Here is a 26369-nt window from a genome sequence, read left to right as displayed (position 1 = left end):
CTAACAAGCGTAAAGTGGTATAGCACTGTTGATTTGGTGATGAAACCTTGGTCGGTTTAGGATTCACGGGTCCGGGCCAAAAAGAAAATCCTTGTGGAATTAGGTTTTGGAAATAAAATTTGGTATAAAAGGGAATAAATACCTTTTTTTTTTAATTTTTTCTCCACACACAACCGACCACCACCTTCATCCCCTAACCCCTTCACGCCAGCAGCAGAGGACATCAGGAGAAAACTTTGCCGGAGCTCCGTCGCCGTCCGACCGTCGCCACCACCGTCCAGCCATTGGCCGGCGATTTTTTTTGTTTGTTGATTCATGAGTTGTTCATGTTTTGTTCATGCTAAAGTTATATACATGGGCATATATGAGTGTGAGTTTTGTAGAAAACCCTTATTTGAAAAACGTATGTTCGTTCGATCGTTAGTTTAAGAAACTAGCAATAATCCCTGATTTAGGAGAGATTTTTTTTTATATAGACCTGTGTCTAGTGATAAAATTTTGTCTATGAGATTTCATGAAAACCAAAACTTTATCTTGATGTATGAATTTTCATGAAATCGGAATAAACCTTTCGTTTCAAAGACGGACGATCATACGAAGGAAAAGGAGATTTTTTTTTTATAAAACCGTGGAATATCCACGATTTTTTTTGTATATAAAACCGTGACATGTTCACGGATATTTTTTTTAACGTGAGTTTTTGCTCACACCAAAAATAATGAAATTTATTTTTCATGAATAATTCACGTTATATATATATATACTAGCCCTTAACCCGTGCCGTAACGGCACGGGCCCTGATGTTGATTCACTTTTAATATCGTATAAAATGAGTCCCGAATACTTATTAACTCCTTCTGGTCCGATGTATGTTAAATCTGTCTTGGTGATAGATATTGTAGGGATATCCCCTATTTTGTTTTCTCTGTTCTATCGAGTAAACAACAAATGCTGTTAGCACACTTCATTAAATCAGAAATGCTTTCTAAAATTATACACGTTGTTGACATATAAAATTCAGAAAAATATATACTATAAATAATTTTAAAGGGAGTTTGTACGCGTTTAATATCTTAAATTAAGAAAATGAGTTGACTTCTGTAATTTTCTATTTTCTTCCCCCATTTTTGATTTTAAAAATTTGTACCTAATCTGTACTTTCTCGGACCTTTTATTTACTTATTGGAATATATGCTATAAAAATTTTATTTCTGGAAATATATCTCTTGATTTGTAATACCATATATATACTCTTATGTTGCGAAATCTCTTTGGCAGATAAGTGGATATGGTCACCTCCAGAATCGTCAGCTTCCTTGGCAGCCGTTTTCCGTAACCATTGCACGACTTTTTATGGTCGAGGAGTATGCTGCTTAATCGCAATATGTATTCTTTTGGTGACAAAGAAATTTCAAAACCGACTAATATGTAATTGGAGAGGAAAGATCGAATTTCCCTTATTGTCATGCATCTTTCAATGATCGAGTACATCTTTTTTTTTTTCTTGAGATGATTTGTAAGACCATATACATACCTTGCAAAGTCGTTCGTACAATCCGGTCATCTCTTACACCTGCCAATAAGTGCCTATTGTCGCCTCTAGAATCGTCAATCTCTTTGGTAGGCGTATGGCATAACAATCTTCTGTCTTTTCAATGTGGAGCAGTCTGGTGACCAATTGGTGCAGTCTCGCTTCATTTAATTTATACTACCTCTAGTATTTTTGTACACTCAAAAAGAACAAATTATAAATAACCTGATCTGCCAGCATTCGTGATGGTCATCGCAATGACAGTGTTTGATTTTTCATTTTTTACCGCATATCAATCCGAAGAAATGCTATCAATAAGAAGAGTAAAACACAGAGATGTTATAAACTATTCAAGAAAACCGAACAATTGTAGAGTAAAAAACATAAGTCAGGGTGCATTATCCGAAACCATAACATCTGTTTGCGTCTTTGATTATATTTTTTTTTTGATAAAAGTGCAATCTTATTGATTTAACTTTTTCCAAAAGTGAAATCATCTGCTTAGGAAGTTGAAATATGTTAGCTTGGTGATGCCAGTGTCAGAAAATTTCCTTCAAGACCACTATGGATTTAGATCAAGATTGGGAACATAAATTAGATTATCATATCAACACGGCTACACAGGGGATAAATCAGATCAACCAATGCCACTGTAGATCATGACTAAAGGGACTAATACTGAAATGCAAAAAAAAAAAAAAAAGGAGATTACACGTCAACAAAATGCAGTAAGGGAAACACAACTGAATAAAATGCAGAAAGAGAAACACATCAAAAAAAAAATACAACATACAAAGAACACATGATATATTATTCTCAGGTATTGTATTATTTGGTGCAAGGCTTCGTAATGTTTAATCTCCGACAATGGTAGATGCCGAGAAACCTTCGGGCATCTTCTGAAGGCAGGATTTCTTGTGAGGTGGATCATTATCAGCCACAGTCTCATCTTCAGCGCGGATGATTCCGGTATCCTGGGCATATATAGTTGGAGTTGGTGCTACAAGGAGCGAAGGAAAGCTTGGGGTATCAAGATTTCTACGATAGAGGATTTTGGGTACCTGTACAAAACGATTGAGCACCCACGATGACTCATCCATCTCCCTAAAACCTAATGCACACGTGCAGAAAATGTGTGTGGTATGGATAACCATGGCCATCGATTTATCTTTCCCCAAGATAAATCTGGACAACCACTAACACTGGCAAAGTTAGCCAAATTATGTTTTTTTGTATTAAAATAAAATATATTATATTCAATATAAAAGAGAATATAACAACAACAAAAAATTGAAAAAAATAATTGAAGACTTAAGTTTGTTCACTCTAAGCTTTATACATGATGTTTGTGATTAAAAGTTGAAAGCACGCCCAGCTGCGGGGGGTGGCAACATTGGTATCAAGTGATTTTGTTGTAGTGGCGTGTGACAACCTGGATTTTCGGACTTCTAGCGGATACATGTTCGACCTTGTAGGTCGGGTCCGATCCAGCTAGCAAGTCCAAAATTCCAGACCGCCACTCGTGTAGGACCAGATTTTTCGTTTTAAAAGATTTCAATAATTAAAATCAATAATTCAAGCTCAATTAAATTTACTAAATGAAATTTAATCATACTTTTAAAATTACAAAACTTTCAGATAATAATTACAAAATTAAAAGTATCAAATTAAAACAAAATAACGCTTCGATTAAATTTAGAACGCGATACCCAAATCTCCGTGATATATAATAATTTCTTGTCAGGTAGTATTTCTTTGTTCTTTGTGGAAAGGGAGGAAAAGGGGTGATCAACCAAATCCGAGTAGGAAGTTTCCAAAAATGATAAAGTGTATCGAAACACAAACAAATGCAACAGATACAATAATTAAAACCATGCACGAAATTTCACAACACTACTTACGCCATTCTCAACCACAAATACTTAACTTTTTATTATTCAAAATCTTCAATCTTAAATTCTAGATCCTTAATCTAAAATTATTTATTAGTGGAGATACAAATTTATTACTTTAAACTAAGGGAAAATTAATAGATCATTTATTATGAGCAATTAGTGAAAAAACATTATTATGAGGAATTAATAAATTATTTATTATCAGCAATTAGTATGGAACATTAATTAATTAGACATTTTATTATATTAATTATTTATTTATTAGATTTTCCTTAATGGGTCATTAAATGATAGTTTAAGAGGAGAATTATAGTCGCAGATTTATGTATTGGGAGAATGAATCTCAACCACCACTTACATAGGCTAACTTATTGTGCTTTATACTCTTTATATATATATTTTTTTTTTTTGAAAGTCAAAGTCTGACCTCGAGTAACATTTAAAAGTGAACAATTATTTATGATGAAATATTGTATAGTTTTCATAATTCTATGGTGAATGCTCACACAGTAAAAATCATGTTCATGATTTTATGAAAATCAAGTTTCGATTTTTGAAAATAAATGTTTTTCTTATTCTTTGCAGGTTCGAAGAAGCGAGCAAGTTTTGAAGTGTTAACTCCTTTATCACAATCACTACTGTTAGTGGAATGGTAAACATGTAAGAGTTAAGAGTTACCACTTTGTAGATGCTTTCATGAGCATTTTTATCATCTAATTGCTTCATTCCATCGTTTCGTTGATGTTTGTATCTTGCATGGATGATATACTGAAGTAGAGTTTTGTGTGCATATTACAGCTCGCAAGGATGTCTGACTCCCAAGAAAATGATGTTTCCAGAGACGATACATGCATGTATGAGACTTCTGTTGGTGAAGAAGAAGAAGAGACACCTGGAATCAAGAATGTTCCGAATATAGATGATGCATTTTTTGAGGTTCAGCAGGAAACTGAAAAACGTCTCAAAACCCCAGCGTATCATCTTCTGATAAATCCCAGAAGTGTTACTCAAAAGAAGTTGGCGACTCCTAATACAGTGATCCGATTTTTTCTTGAACGAGGACTTTTCCTTGCATCAATCATAGAGTTTAAGCTTTCTCGACGACCTTTAGAAAAATTATCTGGATGGGCGAGACATATATTGGGTTTCCCTCGCGTTAAAGCTATGCTGAATCGGGCACAAGTAACAAGGGATATTCAAGCATCTGCAGACTTGTTCATTTTTCATGATGTGCGAGGTATAGTGGCTCCACTTGATCGTTGGTGCATTCCGACCCATACCTTCATATGCAGATGGCGAGAATTTACCATCACTTTAGAGGATGTAGTTGCTTTGTTGCATCTCCCAATCACAGGAAATCTCCCTAAGGGTCTCTCAGCTGAGGAGACGGCAGTTTCTAACATCTTGGCAGCAGAAATGGAGAGGATTAACAAGGTGTCCAACAAGTGTTGTTGTGCTCACTGGTTGACACGCTGGTGTCCAAGAGATGAGGCTCCCAATAGTCCCATTGACGATATGTTATCCATTGCTGCTTTCTTATGTTTATGGATGTCCAGAGACGTATTTGAAGATAATGGAAATTTGTTGAAGCCGTTCGTGATTCCTTTTGCTATCAAGATGGCTCAAGGTGAGCAACTTCCAATAGGTAGCCTATTCTTGGGTTCTTTGTACTCTAACTTAGACTCCCTGATTATAGACTCCAGTGTATTGAATGGCTTTATGAAGATCGAATGATATGCCAATACGATGTTTCTTCAAGCTTTGATGTGGGAACATTTCAAGAATTACGCACCTATCCCACGTACTATCTTGCAAGGACCTAATGCTGATGCTCGTCATGTTTCTCTGAGAAAGATAATACCAGGATTATGCGCTGGTCTACAAAGCAGCCTTGGTTCAAGACACATCTCATTGATGTGTTAGATAATGAATCTGAGTTCGATTTTCGCCCATGGGTGTCAATTCCTTCTTATATTTCCCAGCTAACAACTTTCAATACTGGAGAGAGTATGGCTTTGGCATTTGGTGCAGGTCTGAGTGATGGCGAGAGATCTTTTATATTGAGTTGCACTCCTGGTCACTTGATATCAGCGATATATGGAGAACTTTCAGTGGAGGAATACAACATTGATAGAGCAGCTCGACAAATGGGTATGGATCAGTGTGTTCCGACTTTTCGAACTTTCAGTGGAGGAATACAACATTGATGTTCACATGTATGTACCTTTTGTATAATCTTCATAAAATTATGATAGTTGTATTTTAATCATTGCATCAAATACCACAATACGATCGTAACATAAGACCTCGAATCCATGTAGATTTCTCAGAAACTGAGGCGATTATTCATGGCGGAGAAGGCAAGAGCAAAAATTATAAGCTGTTACCTAATACCATAAAGTCCCCAGTTGTTTCCTTGGTGAGTTGTCAATATTTATTTTTCCGTGACTTCTTCTTATCCGCATAATTAGGATTGTAAAACTCATATTTGTTACTCCATTGCAGAACTTTACTCCATCAAGTATTGACGACCTTCAATTCTCTGTTTTCGGGCAAACGGTTTCTGACTCGAGTGTTGAAGAAGAGGCTGACGTAAGTATTTCTTCGTATAACCAATTATGATGCTTTGTAGATAAAATGCTAATTGTTGAGAATATATCCAGGAGGATATTGCCATGGAAGTGGAGAATACTGGTGATGCTCGTTCATCTTCGGAAGTTGGTGACGAAGAGGATTCTCAGAAATCAAGACCGAATGAGAGTAATGATGCTCTTAATACTGATACAGGTTATCACGACTCTTTGAATGCTAACTCCTCCAACTGACTGCACGACTTGCTCACATTATCATCGTGTGTATGAACACACGTGCCCTAGACCTCCAGACTAAAACCCTAGTTAATATCCCCCCATGTAACACGATTGATATCTCGTGATTGTGGGTCCGCAAGGCAGACGTTTATTTAGTTAGTCATTTGCTGACTTCATGGGACGATGAGTCCTTGTATTGCTGAGTTGAACAAATGTTCTGAGACTCATGAATTGAACGTGTCTGTTGAGACAGAAGTATAATTATCGAATAATAAATGTTGATAGTTGAGGTGAATAAATATTGCTCATTCGATGGATTGTTGAATATTGATAGTTGAACCAATATTCCTTAGTCTGAGCAAATATTGCTCATTTGAGCGAATGTTGCTCGTTTGATGAATTATTGGTAACATGACCAAATAAAATTATAATTTAAAATATTGGCAACTGAACCGAGTATGATAATTAAAATGTTGATCACGGGATCAACGTAAAATTATTAGCGTTTGAATCTGGAATTATGAACCTTGGATTCAAAAACCCTAATTTTGATCAATTACTGATGAATTGATGATTTATTGAAAATCAACCACGGAGTGAAGGAGGGACCGGCTACATGGGATGATGAGTCGACCATGTAACGCCCAGATTCTCTAGTGAGAAAAATACCAAAGTCTCTTGAAGACCAGTTAGTGAAAAGATGATCATATGCTGGTTTAATCATTTATTGAAATAATGCCCGTCTGAACCTTAGGTGATAAAACCTAATAAATTATGAAGAGATGAAGGACCGACCAAGAAGTCATGAAACCGTCCCTGTTTGGTCACGGGATCGACTGACGATCGTTTTATGAAATTCCAAATTGTTTGGAAGAGTTTGAACCTAATGTGAACAAATTAGGTCAAATGATCAAAAAGTATGGGACCAGCCTCTTGCAAGCCAAAAGAGCCAACCTTGGTCGGTCAAGGTAATATGCTCATGTCACCAAAGTGTTCGTGTCTCAGTCCTGAGAATTTTGATATTTTCTGGCGTGCATTTGAGCATTCATTTGAGAAAATATGAAGAATTCAGGGTTTTTGCTGAAACTGAGGAATTTCCATGAGATGATGGAAATAATAATAAAGTAAGGGATTACAAGGTGTGGGACCGGCCACGCCTAGGGAATGGACGGCCGGCTAGCAAGCCCGGTGTCGTGACACCTTTCCCAATTTTATGTAATTTCCTTGATGTGAAGGAAATACCATGAAATTGAGGAGTTTCATAAGGTTAAGGAATTTCCATGAGATGATGGAAATAATAATTATAAAATAAGGAATCATGAAGTGTGGGACCGTCTATGACCAAGGCATGGCCGGCCGGCCAATTAGCCCGGTCCCATAGCACTTTTTCTAATTTTATATTATTTTTCATGATTTTAGGGAAATACCATGAAATCAAGGAATTTGTTGAAATAAAGGAGTTTTCCTTAAAAAGTGAAGGAGTTTCCATGAGATGAAGGAAACAATGATAATTAATAATAATAAAATAAGGGGTGTATGGGACCGGCCACGACTAGGGCATGGTCGGCCGGCTAGGGCCTGGTCCCGTGAGTCTTCCCTAATTTTATATCTTTTCCTTGATGTGAAGGAAATATCATGAAACCAAGGAATTTCATGGGATGAAGGAAATAATAATAATAAAATAATAAGGAATGCAAGGAGAGGGATCGGCCACACCTAGGGCATGACCGGCCGACTAGTGAGCTTGGTCCCGCGACACCTTTCCTAATTTTTTTTATTATTTCCTTGATACGGAGGAAACACCATGAAACTGAGGAGTTTCCTTAAAATGAAGGATATTTGTTCAAATGAAGGGATTTTCATGAGATCAAGAAAAAATAAAAAAAAAATAATAAAATAGAGAATTAGGCGTGGGACTGGCCATGGCGTGACTGGCCGGCCGGTGGGCCCAGTCCCCTAGAGCCTTAGCTAATATTTTTTATTATTTTTCTTTCTATTTTGCATAGGTTCATCATTCCTTCGTATTTTGGAATGCTCGTTCGTGCATTCAGGTGCTCGTTAGTGTATTACTGCTGAGTAAACTTGCACCATTTTGGTCGGGGCTTACTCGATAGCGGCTCAGATGCCCATACGTTGAATATTTACCACTAACCCATGGAATTCTCCTGGGAAGAACCACGAATTGAAGTAATGAAATATTATGAAGAACGTAGAATATTTCCGAATATTCAGTTAATGAATTTAAGGATTAAAGATAATTAATTGATGGCTTTATACTAGCAGACATGCTGTCTAGGAGTATTACTTATCTGAGAGTCGAGTAATATGAGCTTGTTGAAGCGTCATATTTCTTTTATATAGTCAGGGAAAACATTGTTACATCCTGAAGACGTTATTGCTCTATACTAGCAGGCCAGCTGTCTAGGAGTCGTCCAATCCTTCGATTCTATATAGGAGTAATTACTGAAATTGCTCAGTATTCATGAGACATGCCGTTGCCTCGGCTGAGAGGCTACACATCTATATATATACTCTGAGAGACAGTATTCTCAGTCATAGATTCTTGTGGCATGAGCTTTCATGCTTCGATGAGAGACACGAGCCTCAATACTCATCTGATTGCTGGATCAGGAGCATGTATAATTATGGTTTTACGATTTTATCCCTTGTCAAAAATCCACTATCTACAAGGGCAAAGGTAATTTTACGATTTTCCTTTGTCAAAAATCCACCATCAACACAAAGATTAAGTCATAAATAATTAAACTTTTACAAAAAATTAATCATAATATAGTAAAAGCATATCGAAAGAAAGAGACAAGTTAGAATTATGAATTGACATCCAAGACCAAAACACATATTTAACATTTTACGTAAAATCTCACCCGAATTCCTTTTTTTTTCTCTTTAAACATTTTTTACAAAATGACCAGATGTGCTTTTTTTTTACTTCAAAAAATCAATTTAAGATGAGTTAAAGGTTCGGCCAGAGATGATTCTTCCGGCTCATGAGAGAAATGGTTGATCAATTGAGAAACTGTAGAATAGTCATCCAAATTGCAGATCCATATATAACCAATGTTTATCTTGCTATATGTCAATATCTTCCCAGGTAGCTATTTACTCGCACATGATACTTTTTAACTATGTCATCCCTTTACATAATCCCTTCCAATTAGTGTATGACGTAAACGAGAGCGCTTACAAAAGTATTTAGATTTAAAGACCTTAATGATGAGATGCATAAGCTTATTCAATGGTCAAACCTTTAAAGATATATAATTTAGTTAGATAAAAAAATCAACCAATTTAATTTCTTTTATCCTTTAACTAAAATAAATAACCTAAAAATGGAAATCTTTCTCTTATAACTTGTAATTTTTACCCAATATCAATTGGAAACTACAAAGTGATGAGAGGCATCTAATTGAATCTGTAAAATTAGAACTTTCCAATTCTACATAGAGAACACAAATAAGAATCAAAGAAGAGAAAACTCATTCCTCTACAAGTGTTCTAAAACAAAGCTAGAGTCTCTCCTCAAACTCTAAGTTAGTATTTTATTTATACCAATACTTGGGATGTATTCCGTAATCTAGACGTTGTTTTGAAAAAAGGATGTAAGTGGTATTCTCAACATTAATTTGAGAAATTTACAATCCATCAACCTATAAATAATTAGGGTTATTTACCAAGTTCCATGCCAATTTCGCTAATATTGCTAAATTAAGCTAATCTCTAAAATTAATATATCCTAAACTACCATTCCTCTCATGAAGACATAAAAAATTTCAAGATTTTTGATTTCAACCCTTCTTCTTTGGTTGATGTCCCCACCTTTGGATAGTATGGATGACAGAAATAAGCAATGATAAACAAATCATTTGGTGTATTGCAACAAAGTTCAAAACAAATTGAATCTGAATACCCCTTCCTGCTTGATGTATCACCTTTCCTTACAACCATCAAGTTTTATATGCATTTGATAAATTCAAGGACGAAAACTTAAAACCGGACGAAAACTTAAAACCTTCGATCTGTTAAGAAAAAAAGGTTCTCCCGAATAATTATCCATAAGCCTTATTGGTTTCATTTGCGACAATTTTGCTATCTCAATTTGCCTATGCCTAGTTAATTTTTACTAAAAGCAATTCCACTCTTAATTGAATTAATGACTTGACCTAAAGCTCTACTCTTAATTAATTTCAATCGGGATACTTAATTGGCACTTCAAGAACCAAAAACTAAGCCTTTTATTCCCAGACAAGCCGGGATAGGCTAGAAATAAAAGTCAAGATATAAACCAAGTGGATGGCTAGCCTCGCTTTTTTCAACATGACGCGTCGCAGAAAGGGGCTCAACAAATCTTTCATTGCCTTCTCTTTTTTTTTTTCATGGATGAGGACATGCTATGCAAGAGAAAGCTATACACCTGGACTTAATCCTTGGTGCTTTCCATGCCATGAGTTCACTTTTTTTAGCATGGAAAAAAGGCGTTAGCCAGCTTCCCTGCCAGCATGGGTTCACGGGTTTGTGGGTTGAGTTCATCTCGCAAAGAGTATTTGGACTTGCCGCACATAGTGAAGAGCCAACCAACACACAAAAACCAAACACAACTCATACTCCAACATGCATTGTTCATCAAGCAACAATCCGAAGAACAATTAAGATAAGAAAAGCACGAACACCAAAGACAAGTCGTTCCAAGCGGACATGCTGTGCCTGAAAACTCAATTGGCACACAACACACTTCCTCACTAACGAATTACCAATCCAATTTAGTCATTTGGGCTTAAGATTGGATCGGGTTTGAATATACCCGTATTTATTAAAAAAAAATCGTGTCGGACCCTTAACTGGACTACAAGAACCTCAACCTCATCCAAGTCAGACTTTACTTTTGCTTCTTTTTAAGACTTGGCGAGAGAGAGGAGTGTCTGTGTTCTCAGAAAAAAAAAAAAGAGCTTGAACTAGGAAAAAAAATGGCTGAAGAGGAAAGTGCAGTGAAAGAACCTCTTGATCTCATCAGACTCAGTCTTGATGAGCGCATATACGTCAAGCTTCGTTCTGACAGAGAACTCAGAGGAAAACTACATGTAAGAGAGACCACTCCAATAATTTCTTTCTTTACTGTTTTAGCCGTCTTGGTGTTCGTTTTTTTGTTGTTGTTGCTGTTCTGTTTCTGTTTTCTAGAGTTTCTTTGGTCTTTTACTAGCACTGTACTGTATCATCTGCTTTTTAGGGTTTATGAAAGGACGGATTTTGCCTTTTCTGCTCATAATTGATTTTGACAACTTGGGGTTGTTCAGTATAATGAATGATCTTGATAAATTGGGTTTTTTTGAGTCTTTCTCATGTCATAAATCAAGTTTCTTACCCGGGGTTTCCTGGAAAGCTTCAAGCTTTTTGGTTTTTTAGTTTCTAGGGTTTGCGTAATCAGTCCTGGGTTTTGAAATATTGGAATATGTCGGGTATGAGATACTTTTAATGTGAAAGGATATGTTTTATCTTCTGAACCTAATTTGGTGTAGAAGATGAGGTAGCTTGTTGGTTAATTTGAGAAATATAGTGAATTAGCAGTTACTGTGGATGGCAATTTTGTCGCAGAACTTTGAAAATTCTTGTTTATCTCTTACAAGGAGCATTGTAGACAATCCCACCCATATTTTCTATGGAATTCGAACCTGAACTATATTTATGATTCATTTTTTTTTTCACATTGGCCATTATTTCTTATTTCAGCATATATTTTTCCGCCTCTTCTCTACCTTTTCAGGGACGAATTCCGGATAGTTTTACATCTAGGATTTACATATACAACATATAGCACTGTCAAGGGTACATGGTTGAAGCTTGTTAACTTTTGTAGAGGGATTTAAATATGATTGATGCTTGACTACTGATCCCTATCCTAATTTAGTTTTGTGTTTGTCAATTTGGTTGTTGAACTTTATGATAGAATTCAAATGGAAATTGCAATATTGGTTTATTAGGACTATGTCTAAGCGGGTTTTAGAATATGATTCCCTTCAACCCTAAGCAAGGTAGTTTTGGGGGGTTTGAAAGATTTGTCTGAACTGTCTGTGTTGTGTGCTAATAGTAAACCTATGGCTTCCTTTTTTGTTTATTGGACGTCTGCTAACTGTCTTTTTCTTGATGTCACTGTGTGGGGCACTTTGCTTTTCAGGCGTATGACCAGCATTTGAATATGATACTCGGGGATGTTGAAGAAATCATTACTACAGTAGAAATTGATGATGAAACATATGAGGAGATAGTTCGGGTATGCAATAGCTTCTGTTATTTTTGTTCATTCCTTGAGCTGATGCATTTTTTATTTTGGAAATTAATCTCTAATTAGGTGGTCAATTGAATAGCCATGCTTCAGCTATTCAGCATAAAACTATTGAAGTAGGAAAAGATATGGTTCATTTGGAGTTTAGACTTATTGCTTTCCCTGGAACACACTCTCTCATTTAGTGTCCAACATGGGGACTTGGGTCTGAAGTGTTAGCCACTGGCACCGAGTTCATTAGCATGAAATATCTATACGGTTCATCTCATATGTTTGAATACTTTACCACTTAAATTACATATGTAATATGCAAATCTATCTGGGTGACCTACACGTTTAAATACCATTAATCTAATTAGATCATACAAAAACTGTATGCGAATAGTAACTACAATTAAAATATTTGTTGTAGAATAACCTATCTCTATAGGTGCATATATGAAGTGTCTGAGATTGTCAATCCCTAGAAAATGGCATGTCTTTGTAAGATAATATTGAAGTGTTGACTTTTCACCAGCTTGTCAGTACCACCTGGAATTTTGCTTTCTGTGAAGGTGTTTGTTGTTTTGTTGGTATGTGGGAACCCTGGTTATTGTTTTCCTTTAGAACGGTATTTTCTTACCTCGAACCCTGTACCTTTGGCCTTGTTCTCTGTAATTTGCACCCTGAGTAGCTATGTCTTTGTTGCATACGATCTAACTGAGTCATTTTTCCGATCAGAAAGTAGTCATCTCCCATGTTGTAGCACTTTTCCGTTCTTATGCTCTAGAATTCCAAATATTGAACAATCTTGTTAACTAACAATAGTTGCAATCTTGTTAAGCAACAATTTTGAGTGCTCTCTGGATGAGAGACTATATTATAGAAAGATGTCCAAAAAGAAGGGTTACATCTGCAAGTAGTGTCCCTTTATCTCATATAAAGCAATAATTAGATGATTCATACGATTTTAAAGTTATCGCTGAGCTAACATTTTATATATGATTTACTTATATCTTGTTTTTGGGGTGCAGACTACCAAGCGGACAGTTCCATTTCTTTTTGTTCGGGGAGATGGTGTGATTTTAGTTTCTCCGCCATTAAGGACAGCTTAACGGTCAGGCGATAGAGAAGATTGGGTAAAAGATTTGAAGCAGGAAAGGTTTATGGGGGTATTTTAGTCTCTTCCATTTCACTTTGTATGTTCTTCTAACAGAATCGTAGCCGTGCTGCAGTTGAAATTATTAGGCTTTCCTTTTTTTTTGTTAAAGCTGCAGAGGGTTGTAATTTAGTAATTAGTAAACTTGTGTGCGTGGCTGGTACTATTTTTTAAACAGCCGCTCTTAGACTCTTCAATTACTGTTGTAGACAATGAATCTTCATCTTTTCATATATGAGACCTCTGCTGTATTTATTTCCAGTATTCAGTTCACCTGACCAGATGTTTTTTTCATTCTTGTGCGAGAATGTTCTGTTGGTTATTAATTGTTTTAAGAAACACATCATTCAACCGGAAAACCAAAATTTAAGAGGTTGCCAGACATGCTCAGGTTGATAAGTGTTAACCCTTTGTTACTTCTGCATGTTTTGAGAGTGTAGGCCTTCTGACTTCTGAGTATTAAGGAGGCTGCTGGCCTGCTCTGAGTATTAAGGAGGCTGCTGGCCTGCTGCATCTGTTTTGTATGCCTGGCTCCATGGTTGCCATCCAGACAAGGCAGTAAAGCCAAAATTCACCTGCATTTGGAAATATGAGGCAACAAAAGCTGTGAGAACAAATTGGGTATTAGTGACAAAAAGGTGGGTGGAATTAAAGTTTTCTAGTGGGAAAAAAAGCAAAATCACTACATGTTATTTTGAGAGGAAAAAAAAATGTTTGGATTATGCTTCCAGAGAAAACTATTACCGGTTTTTATCTATGTTGAGATTTTTTATTTTGTTGGATCGGTATTGTATTTTTACATTGTGCTTCATTGTGGTTTCTTGATCTCATTGTAATTTGTAACCTAGGGTTACGGTTCTCTGTTTCTCTAAAGGGAAAAAAATAGGAAAAAAAGAAGAAATGACATGAAAATTTCAGCTGATTTCAGGCCATCAGCATCAATCGAACAGTTGAGGATGAACTAACGAATCATGCCGCATATAAAAGTTAATTATAAATATTTTAACTACATATGAGACCATATGATCTCGTTTTCTAGTTTTGAAACACTCAATAACCATATATTTTTTGTTTGAGAAATTTCCAAATGATGAACTTAAACAAAAAATAGTTTGTGACTGACTCCTTTGATTTGGGAGCTAATGCCATCAACTGGGGGACCACGGCGGCGGCATGACTGGTTACCTAAAGTAGATGCTATAATAAAACCTCTGTAAATAGTCAAAGGTATAGAGGCGAGCTGCCGCCTCTGCGGAACAAATTGGGTGTTAATAAGAAAAGGATGTAGGTGGAATTAAAATTTATAGCACTAGAAAAGTAAGAATAAGAGCGGTACAATTCTCACCTTGAAGTTCCTCCCTACTTTTCGCTTCTTCGCTTCCAGGTTACCGAACGACACCAAGAAGAGAGAGAGATGGGCGTGACAAAGGAAGTGGTTGAAGCTACTTTGAAATCAAAGATGAATCCTACTTATCTTGTAAGTTTGTGTTCCACCCTTCCCTTATACTTCCGATTACGTTTTACCCTTCTTGAATCCCTAAAAACAATATATGATTATTTTGCTTTATTCTGTAAGTGTTTTTTCTTCTTTTTCTAAGAATCTATAGTTAGGGCATATAATGATCCTTCTGCTTAATCTTAGCAAAAAAGTGCTAAATAGGAATACTAAAGAACTGACCTTATAATTTCCAGATGAAATTGATAGTTTGATAACTGTTACTAGTGCGTTAGATAATAAACCGATCTAACTGTTTTTAACATCAGATTGGACTTATTAGTATGCAAGCTTAGTGGAGTAGACAATAGAATTCGAATAGCTTAATCCGTGTGTTTAAAACCAAAGATGGTCTTACCTATAGTTTAGGTGCATGAGCATGATACCATATTAGGTCTTAGGGAAGTGTTTTAGATATAGATTTTAAGAAGTAGTGGTCCATCTTGCACCTGTCACTTAACACATAAATTGCTTCGCCTCATTGTAAAGGACCCGTTAATTTGGAGAGGTAGTTAGTTCTGCCTTGTTGTGTATTTTGTTTCGCTTGCTCTTTTCTTTATCTTGTAGGGGCAACCCTAGCATATCTCGGAATACACCTTCTAGCTTAGCTCACTTGTCTTGGAAGCATACCTCGCTTACCTTGGAATTTTAGTGGTTTACTTCTTGAACTTGCTCGTGACTGTTGAAAAAAGGAAGAAACTGTCAGCTTTGATTGCTGATGGTAATTGCAACCAAGATGAGCATGTTGAGGAGGCTCAACTCAAGTACATCATGCTAACTCCATTCAGTTGTGCAATGCAATTGAACAAAGGCCTGCATAAGTTGATGAATGCGCACATATTTATTCTCTGTTTCAACCTCATGTATTTTTTTCTTTTTATATTTTTGGTACCCAAATTCACTGATTGATAGTTTGTAAGATGGAAGCAAAATGTCTTTTTGATGTCTAATTTGCATACTGAATCTCTATTTTAGGAACAACATTCTCAAGATTAAATGTTTTTATTCTCTTCATTCTTCTATTGTTTCTTAAGTTGCTAACTGATTTTCCCTTTTATGTCTTTCAGGAAGTAGTCGATACATCCGGAGGGTAAGTTCTTATTCTCAAAACCAAATTGTTGTCGACTATTTTTTCCTCTGAAACCTCTCACTTGGTTTAAAATAACAAAATAAATGGTGTTATCAGGTGCGGGGCGAGTTTTGTGGTTGAGATTGTGTTGGAACAATTTGAAGGAAAAAGGTTGCTTGAGAGGCACCGAATGGTGAACACTGCACTGACAGAGGAAATGAAAGAAATTCACGCACTCTCTATAAAGAAAGCTTTGACCCCAGCTCAGTGGGACCAGCAAAAGGAGTCGAACGCTACCGTATCCGCTACCTAGTGAAAGACGTCAAAGACAGATGGCATCCATAACTGTAAGTATGCTAGGTTTGGCAGCTAATGAAAATGCTTAGACATGATGGGGAAGTGTTTAAAAACTATGGTTATTTATTGAATACTTTCATGTATAACAGCATGGCACTGACACATGATTACTATCCATGAGAATATATTTGTGGCTTGGTGGAATTCTCTGTTGAATTTGTTCTATGCCTTTCTACATTCTGCAATTTGTTCTATATGCTTGATGGATCCCAACTCCAAAGTGTTGAGCAGTTGGGAGCTTTTCTAAGAAAAAAAAGGAGTGACTACTCTCCGGGAGCTGCATATTATAAATATTTTAACGCTGGTTTCCCATTTTAAATCTCTAGTTTTATGTGACCACAAAATTCTTCAGGAGATTGGCTGTTGAAGTGAAATTTTGTAGACTGCATTTTGTAAACCCCTTTTCTTTGGGTTGAATCTCTAGTTTTGGGTGACCACGAAAATTTGGTGGTTGAGGTAAAGGTTCCTCAGATGTCAAATTCGTCACCAAGGTTTAGATTTAAATCCACGTCCACAAACTTGATGGTGCTACCAGATGTATACCAGAAAACTCCATAAAAAAGGTACCCACTCTGGAGTTCGTTAAATGTGATGGCTGACAAATTTTTCAGCGGACGACAGCCTACTCCACCCCACGGCTCCCTTATATCTAAGGGTCACAGTTTTTGGTCCTGGATCCACTTACAAATCCAAAATGCTCCAAACGCCGAATTTCACAACCACAAGTCGAATTTCTGTATTCATTCCGGAGTATGTTAATACAGTGTGCGCCAAATGACAGAGATAATGTTGCCCACGCTTTTCAAATATTGCAGTTGGCTAGTTATGGCTGTGTGACACTGTGACTCACATAAAAACAACAGATAATGTAAATAATGTAAAAAAGTGCCGCAAAGAGCCAAGCAGGAAACAACATCAAAATTCACAACCACAATATCATTAAAAAATAAATGCACATCTGATGCCTTTCTTAAAATTTTTAAGTCAGAGTTGGTATCACTGTAGTTTGCGTTAGAGTAAGTAAGAATTTTTTTCCAACCGAGCTGGTAGTTATGGCAACTCATGACCTTCTCAATCCACCAGTTCATGCTTTTCATTTAGTTCCTTCTGAACTCAACAAGATTACAAAAAAGATAAACAGTCAAAGGTCATTGCCAGCCGCCCATTTGAGGATCAAATTTTTTGGGATTGGATATTGTTCATCTGGTCTCAAATCCATTTACACCATTAAAGCTTCACAAGATATCTCTGCAGGTTCTGTTAGTAATGTCATTGAAGATGAATCAGCTGCCCAGATTAAAACTAGCCTTTTCCAGGCTTTACAAGGTAAGACCAATGTTGATTCTTAAAATTTCTCTTTCTTTACCTCTCTGTCCTTCTCAACTATGAACATTCGTGAAGGGCTTAACAGAGGCATATTGGGAGCCACATCTGCCAAAAAATCTGAGATTGAAAATTTAGTCAAGGAATTAGAGTCTCAAAATCCAACTCCTGATCCTACACAAAATTTGGATAAGGTAAACTAATGGTGTTGAGTATTACTATTTCGGTTTATATGTACAAATTGAGTTTGTGGTTAATGTTTTCTTGCAAATTTTGAAGGTGAATGGAAGTTGGAAGCTTATCTATAGCACTATTTCAGTTCTCGGCTCAAAGAGAACGAAGCTTGGACTGCGGGATTTCATTACTTTGGGAGATTTCTTACAAATCATTAATGTCTCCGAGGTATGATTTCCCCTTCATAAGTCTTATTTTCATATAGTGTTGCAAGAGTGTAATGCAGTAGTTGATGTTTTCACATGGTTTATATTTACTGACAATTTTCAAATTTATTGTGATGGAAAATGCAGGCAAAAGCGGTTAATGTAATCAAGTTCAGTGCAAGGGGATTTGGAATGTTAAATGGACAGTTAACCATTGAAGCCTCTTTCAAGATTGCGTCGAAATCAGTTTCGTGATCAGTGCTTCCCAATGCTACCTTATGAATAGGCTTCTTTGAAGTTTAATCCACTCTTATATGTATATACCTTTGCTTACACTTGTCTTTTGAACTTGTGCAGAGAGTTGATATCAAATATGAGAGTTCAGCAATCACTCCAGATCAGGTTTGTAAAATTATACCATAGTAAAGCAAAAGCATTAGAAGGGTTCTCTATTTCGAACTGTTTCTGGTAACTTACTAACCATCTCAAGTGTTCTCAAGTAGATTGCTTGACTGTTGTCTACATTTGTGACCTACCAGTTGATGAATTTATTCCAAAAGAACTACGACCTTCTGCTCAGCATTTTCAATCCAGAGGGATGGCTTGACATATCGTATCCTTTTACTACTATTGTTTTTAAGCATATATCTACAGTTATACAAGGAAGAGCTCAGAGTTTTGTTCTTTAATTCATGATCCGTAGATATGTTGACGAGACAATGAGGATTGGAAGGGATGATAAAGGCAACATTTTCATATTAGAAAGACCATCAACACAATGAATAGATTCAGTAACTTAGCATTAGGCATTTACAGTAGCAAATAGGAGGAGGACAAAAATGAAACCTTATTGAATTGATGAATGCAGTTCGTTCTTACAATATTTCACATGTGGATCACTTTTATTTGTTGTAATTTTTTTTTGCTCAGCTTTTTATTTGTTGTAATAATTCTCAGTTGTTTAAATGTATCATAGGCTGTCTCATTGAGTCACCATATTCATACGACTGTACCATGTTGAGGCTACATTCTATATGCTCCGGCCAATTTGCCGAAAAATCAATCTGATACTGATTTGTAAACACGTGTTGAGCAGTTTTAGCTTGTATACTTCCGGTTAATTTAGAGTTATAATCAGCTTGAGATTTTAAAGATGACCATTCTTCTGATACTGATTTGAATACAAGTAGAAATTTAATGGTACTGATAGCTGTTTCAGAATTTCTGTCAAGAATTACATCGCTATAATTGATGCTGATGAATGACCATTTGTACTCTTCTCTCTTGGCTTTGTTAAAATAATGCATTTTTTGTATGAAAAATTCGAGCTCAGCTCTGTGTCTTAAGAAAACAAGGTAACTCTTATGCAGTGAAATCGGGCATTTCTTTGATCGAAACCCCGCAAAACTCTCTTCTAGTAGTTCAGATAAGAAAACTGTGTACTGTGAAAGAGTTCAAACTTAGAAGATAAAACAGTGTAGTGCGTGTGCCAAGGCCCATATGGAAGGAACGGTCGGTACTTACCTTAGCCAACAATTTCCTTCAGTTCAGATCATGATTTTTCTTTTCACCCAAAACTGGCTGCGAATTCGAAGAACAGCTAGCGGATTTTGGGAATCTATAGGAAAATGGAAGAACCCGGATTTTGGGAATCGATAGGGAAAAATATGCTCACGCTCTACCCATGGGTAACCCATAATATGAGGTGCTTAATTAAAAGAAGTTTAAATCTATGTCCCAAATTATTAAAAGACCTTGATACCCTTATGCATATTGTCAAGCCCATAATTAAATAAAATTTAAATCTAGGCCCAAAATTATTAAATCTAGGCCCGAAATTATTAAAGTACAGTGCGAATATGTAAACAGAAGTTACACATGCATATGGCATGTGTAACCAGAAGTTACACATCCTTATAACATGTGTAATGCAAAGTTACACTTGTATATATACACAAAAAATAGACATCAAAAAGAAAACATAATATGAGAACTTATTTAATATTCATTTACAACAATTTCTTAGCATGTGTAAATAGAAGTTACACACGCATCTGTTTAGTGTAATTGAGAGTTACATATGTGTCTATCTAGTGTAATTGAGAGTTACACATGCATCTGACTTGTGTATTCAGCGTCAACTCCAGTTCCAGCGAGACCATTACCACGTTTAAGAAAATTAGCTTTTATGAAGTTATCTGAAACCTGAAATATAACAAGCAATCAGTGTTTATAGGATTAAAATGAATAATACATACAACAATGTATATTCAGTTTCACAAGCATCTGACTAGTGTAGCTAAATTGTGTAACTGAGTTACACATGCATATAATATGTGTAATTATGAGTTACACATTCATATTGGTATGTGTACCTAAAATCAGTATGTGTAACTAAAAGTTACACATCTAATTAGCATGTGTAACTCGAAATTACACATCTATTTAGCTTGTGTAACTAGAAGTTACACATCCAAATAACATGGGTAACTAAAAATTACACATCCATACCAAAGCACCACCACTAAGACAAGCATAATGTAAAGTAGATCCAACTTATAGTGTCTAACACAACTCTAGCATCCATACCAAACCGTAAGTAAAAGTTACACATGCATATAAAATGTGTAAAGAAAACTTACACATGCAATTGAGTTGTGTAAGGAGAAGTTACACATGCGTATATCACAAAAACTAAATCAAAACTGTGAAATCTAGAACTATGCAGACATCTTCTACTATTTCGTTACTTATGAAATCTAGAACTGTACATAACAATATGAAAGACACATGGATCAGGTTTGAATCTCATAACAATATATGCAACATCTAGAAAATGTATCAATAGTCTGAAAAGGTTAAGAGTAAGAAATTTACCAATAGTCTGAAAGGTTCTTAGACATTTTTGCAGCCAATCCAAGTTGTTCTTATGAAGGCGTAAACTAACACATGGCTTTTGTCATTCTTCGTGCATGAGATCGAGAGTGAATCTAGGTTGGTTTGCATCTGATGAATCCATCTTTAACAAACTTCTGCATGTGTTTCCCTGCACAAAACAACACAAAACAAGACGAGTTGCAATTAGATCAGCAGGTATGCCTCTAAGAACTGCATATGCATATCCCATCAAATTCGCATGTGTAACTATAAGTTACACATCTAAATAGCATGTGTAACTTGTCGATACACATCCGTTTAGATTGTGTAACTAGAAGTTACATATTTAATTAGCACGTGTAACTACTAGTTACACAACCATAGTACACATGAATGCAAACTGATAAGCAAGGATATGGTTACATAAATCACATAATATCCTTCTCAGAGTAGATATAAGCTGAGCTTATAGCTGGATAACATATTTAAAACACGATGTATATCGAGATATATTTCCTAATAAACTGAATGGACTTTTATTTCTGGAGTAAGATGCATATTGGGTCATCTAACACAATTTAACTAATCAAAAAAATGTAACTAAGATTTACAGATGCAGACAGAAATGTTGAGAATTGAGAAGATAATCAAAGAACACTTGATTCAACAAGGTATAGATACAAACCTTGTGCTAGCATATCAATATCACAAAAAGAACACCTGATTCAGCAACATCTTGTCATATAGTTCCTGCAGCTTCCTTATAGGTTAAGTAAGAGGAAGGCAAGTGTCCAAAAACCCTGCAATCTTATGCTTATCTCCGTACCTTCAAGTATAGTGTGGTAACCACAGTCAAAAAGTTACGAACAAAAAAAAACCAATAATGATATTAAATTTCATTAAAAAAATAGACAAATTGATCTTTGAATTCCCCATTTTAGCAATGACACTGACCTGGAGTATATTGGCTTTCCAGAATTACTCAAAAAAAAATAGTGCTTCTTCAGTTTCCTCCAAGAAATTAAGCCATCATCCTGCACTTCGAAAATAAACTCGAAATGTCCCAAGAAATTCCTTCAATCACTATACAAGAAAACAATGTTGTACTTCCACATATAAACAATGTTTATGGATTCTTAGTAGGTATACGTGCATATGGATTGTGTAACCGACAGTTAGAAATACATAGGACTTGTGTAACCTTCAGTTGCACATGCATATGGCTTGTTTGCCCAAAGAATATGTGTTATCTTCATTACCACTAGAACACAGGGACATCACAAAATGATACTTGCGATTCTTAAAATGTGAAGTATACTTAATAAATATATCAAATGACACTTAATCATCTGAAATGCAGTTGTTACTGCAACTATAAACAAATAACTCGGATATCGCCAGTACCTAACTATAAAGATGAACATGTTAAGTTGGATATAACCAGTACCTAACTATGGCTTTTCAGCTGTTACTGCAACGAATTCAGAAATTCCAACATTTACATAATAACCAAAACATTTGCAGCATGACATCGGAAATGAAGTACCTAACTATAAACAAATAACTCAGATATAACCAGTGTGAAACAACCAATATATTTAACTTCAAGAGAAAAACATTGGTAGCATGGCATCTGAGCTGAAGTACCTATAATCATCTTCATCTGTTGGCTTCTATTTTTCTGCTCTGGTTTCTTTCATATATGTCAACACAGATGAACCTGGTGATAAGAATGAATCAGAGCTCTCTAATTTTTCAGGAAAATACAACAATTGAGGAATCAAACTCCTTTGTAATTCAAGAGTGTTTTCTGTTGGTTCATTTATAGCCACTTGGATAGTAATAAAATCAAAACACCAAACAAACTAAACAAACCAATAAAGCAGTTTATAGAAAATTAGAATCCAAAAACAAATGATCAGCAAATCAGCAACAAAAATGGGATGGTTTATCCAATTTTCTCTTATAATCCCCTTCAATTGATTGTGTTTGGTTTTTAGTTCTACTTTTACTTCTTCTTCCTGTTAATGGAGAAACAACTTTTCCAGTAATTTCTGAGCCTCTCTGTATCACGTTCCCTGCAACAATTCTACATCCAACACAAAACACAATCATAAAATCATTCAACACAAAACACTTTCACTGAGAATCATTTCAAAGAATCGTAACACCAAAAAATTGAAATCAAACCTAAAATTAGATCGAAATTCAGAGAAACTTACTTCTAGTTCTGAATAGTATTACACACATAATCAATCATTTTGAACCACAGATCCTTTACGAATATCTGAATAGTATTAGATTGATAATCGAATCAACTGAAACTTAGATTCGATTCAAAATATTCAAAATCGGACATTGAAGATCTTCGATTGATTCAGGAAAAATCAGGTTGTTCATCTTCTTAGATCTGAATAGATCAATCAAATCAAAAACTAATCGATCTAAGAAAAGTAAGAATGAAGAAAAGCTAACCTGATGCATCTTCGAATCAACTGAGAACATAAAATTGAATCAAATCGATTCAGACCCCCAAAACCAATAGAATCAGAAGAAGAAACACAAACAAAAATCGTCAGAGCTCTGATCTTCAGATGCAGTTGATCTTTTCTGGTTGTAATCGCATCAAACAAACTGAGAGAGAGATGAAAAACAAACAAACCCTAGAAATTTTTTTCTCTACAATTGAGAGAGAGATGAGAGAGAAACATAATAGAGAAATGAAATCTTCTGCTATTCCTCTTGTATAAATACTAAAGGGTAGTGCTGTCATTATTAAAATTCGTAATAATTAATTATGGGCCAGATCTGAAGAAAATTTGATTTTTTGGGGCCTAGTAATAACATCTTCTTAAAGTATGGAGTTGACAATGAAGGATCCATTTTGTTGGGTTTCTATATGTTGAACCCATATAGTCGGGGGATTATAGTATTTTTCACATAGGAAAATGGAAGAACCTACCTAGTCAATTTTATACGGCTTCTCTTAAATAAAGCCCATATTTTATTAGGCTATTTGACTTTGATCGGTAGAGATTGACTATAATTTTGAGTTTGACTTTTTTCTATTGTTTTTTTTATCCCTTTGCAGTGGTAGTAAGACAATTTTTTCTATTGTTATTCATAACCCACAAACTACGTTAGTGAGCCTGAGTGGGAAATTGGTGACTCGATGACCAACTAAAAAGCCGTTTTGGATTATTTATTTATTTCTCTTTGATTTTTTCAAATAAATTTATGGGGTTAAGAGTTTTAATCTTAGAACCCTAGTTGTTTATTAGATATATGTATTCAAGAACCCATAACTAAAATCAATTTTATCATCGGGTTTTGGTTTTGAAACTCTTAAATTTTCTTTTCAACTTTCTCGAGAGATCTTACGAAGGTGTTTTAATTTTCTTAATCCTATAATGATATCTTGATGTAATCTTAAATATGATTTAGTTGAGTGATTTATTCAAATGGTTAATTTTTGGATTTATTTGTCTGGAGGAAGAATAACAAGAATGAGCAAAAAGTTAAGTGTAATAGTTTTAGAAGTTGGAATTAGGTTTTTGAATTGGTTATCACTCAACTCGACCTGCCTACCTAGCTACAGATCTCCTACAAACTCAGTTAATATTCTGGATTATACATTTCGAGTTTGTTTGTGGGTTATAAATAACGTGGGTTACGGTTTGTAAAAGCATGTGATATATTTAAGATAAACTTTTTGTAAATTAAAGTTTGACCCGAAACTTTAAATAATAATTGTCGAGGATTGTATCTTCGACCTAGAAGATTGTGGATGATATTCTTTATATGAGTGAAACATATTAACAATCGGCTTGGTTGTGACTATAAACCTAGCAATTGGTGTTTTTTATATGTGGAAAGACTATCCACTATCGGGTAAGATTTGGTTATGAACCCTGTCGATGATTTGTGGTGTTCTTCATATGTGAAAAATACAATCACAATCGGCTATATTTTTTGTTTTCCGACCGAGCCAATTATGGTGACTCGACTGTGTTACCTGGCCGATCGCCACTTAATAATGAAATTGCAAATAAAATGTGTAACATAAAAAGTATTCTAGTGATTTTGAAATAAACTAGATTTGTATAGCGGTAAACAAAACTAAGGTAATTTTTTTTTAAAGAATAACTTAGATATTTATTAACCCACTGTGGAGGTAGGGGTTCGAATCCTGTAATTGCTGAAATCCACTCCAATTTAAGGAGTTTGGATATAGTTTGGGGACCACTAGTCTAGGGCATCAAAAAAAAAGATATTTATTAACCCATAGCGCACCCATACTTCCTACTTATATGCATAATTTAAATGCAATTTCAACCATACCTAATCTAATTTATTAACCCATAGGGCGCCCATATCTCCCTCAGAAATTTTTGCAACCCCTAGAACAACAATCCATTTACAAAATGAAATGACGAGTGTACAAAGTACACCACAATCTTTTCGATATCAACCTATAAGTCTGATACCTTGCATGATCTAATATAGAAAGGAACAGTCAAGAAGATAACCACCACAAGGCATCCATTTGATATATAGTATAAGTCTGAAACCGAACTTAAAACTATTGGGATCATCCCAAGTGTTCGGGATTAACATACAATGTATTTACTTTTATAACATACAGTGTAATTATAACTCAAAAATAATAATTATAATTGCGGAAAGTAAATGTAAAGACACAACAAGATTTTGTTAACGAGGAAACCGCAAATGCAGAAAAACCCCGGGACCTAGTCAAGTTTTGAACCCTCTCAGAATTAAGATGCTATACAAAGACCACTACCAACTTCGTATAGTTGAGACCAAGTAAACTACCTCGAGTTACCTAGTTTCCTCAGTATCTCTGCGCGTACAACCAATTTGGCCAATACACGTTAATCTTAAGATAAAGTCAACTACCTTAAGTTGCTTCAGTCTCTCTGAAGACTTTAAGCACTCAACCCTTTAGATCATCTTCCAAACAGTAAATGGCTAATTTATTTGGCAACCACGCTTCTTATCTCAAGATGTCAATCAAAGATATTATAGTTGAGCTTGATAAAGGCTTTTCTATTTAAATCAAATAAACTCCTTTGTCGGGTTAGATCTTCCAAGATCTGGATTAACAAGTTAACTAGATCAAGTCAAACAGAACTACCAGATTCGGATACTGAGGAGTACCACCAATCATAGCTTGTA

The 26369-nt window shown here is 35.4% G+C and overlaps 3 protein-coding genes and 1 long non-coding RNA gene across 4 annotated transcripts; 3 read left to right on the top strand and 1 right to left on the bottom strand.

Annotated features, from left to right (window-relative positions):
* Positions 1–11139: 11139 nt before the first annotated feature.
* LOC113300390 (sm-like protein LSM3B) lies at positions 11140–13963 on the top strand. The gene is made up of 3 exons (XM_026549615.1): positions 11140–11332; positions 12424–12519; positions 13545–13963. Exons 1-3 carry the CDS (start codon positions 11219–11221, stop codon positions 13623–13625), a joined length of 291 nt encoding a protein of 96 aa, XP_026405400.1. The 5' UTR covers positions 11140–11218; the 3' UTR covers positions 13626–13963.
* A 1033-nt stretch (positions 13964–14996) lies between these two features.
* Positions 14997–16755, top strand: LOC113300375 (protein BOLA2-like). The gene is made up of 3 exons (XM_026549598.1): positions 14997–15146; positions 16232–16254; positions 16351–16755. Exons 1-3 carry the CDS (start codon positions 15084–15086, stop codon positions 16544–16546), a joined length of 282 nt encoding a protein of 93 aa, XP_026405383.1. The 5' UTR covers positions 14997–15083; the 3' UTR covers positions 16547–16755.
* Positions 15047–15747, bottom strand: LOC113300384. Its single transcript, XR_003335772.1, has 2 exons — positions 15348–15747; positions 15047–15206 (listed from the first exon to the last, which is right to left on the bottom strand). It is a non-coding gene; the product is annotated as an uncharacterized LOC113300384 (long non-coding RNA).
* A 777-nt stretch (positions 16756–17532) lies between the features above and the next one.
* Positions 17533–19373, top strand: LOC113332758 (probable plastid-lipid-associated protein 7, chloroplastic). The gene is made up of 7 exons (XM_026579278.1): positions 17533–17916; positions 17992–18107; positions 18193–18315; positions 18441–18539; positions 18651–18695; positions 18833–18906; positions 18997–19373. The coding sequence occupies exons 1-7, from the start codon at positions 17643–17645 to the stop codon at positions 19073–19075; spliced, it is 810 nt and encodes a 269-aa protein (XP_026435063.1). The 5' UTR covers positions 17533–17642; the 3' UTR covers positions 19076–19373.
* Positions 19374–26369: the final 6996 nt, after the last annotated feature.

This window comes from Papaver somniferum, chromosome 1 (assembly GCF_003573695.1).
Source record: "Papaver somniferum cultivar HN1 chromosome 1, ASM357369v1, whole genome shotgun sequence".
Lineage (NCBI taxonomy): Eukaryota > Viridiplantae > Streptophyta > Magnoliopsida > Ranunculales > Papaveraceae > Papaver > Papaver somniferum.
This window is presented reverse-complemented; position numbering and strand designations above follow the sequence as displayed.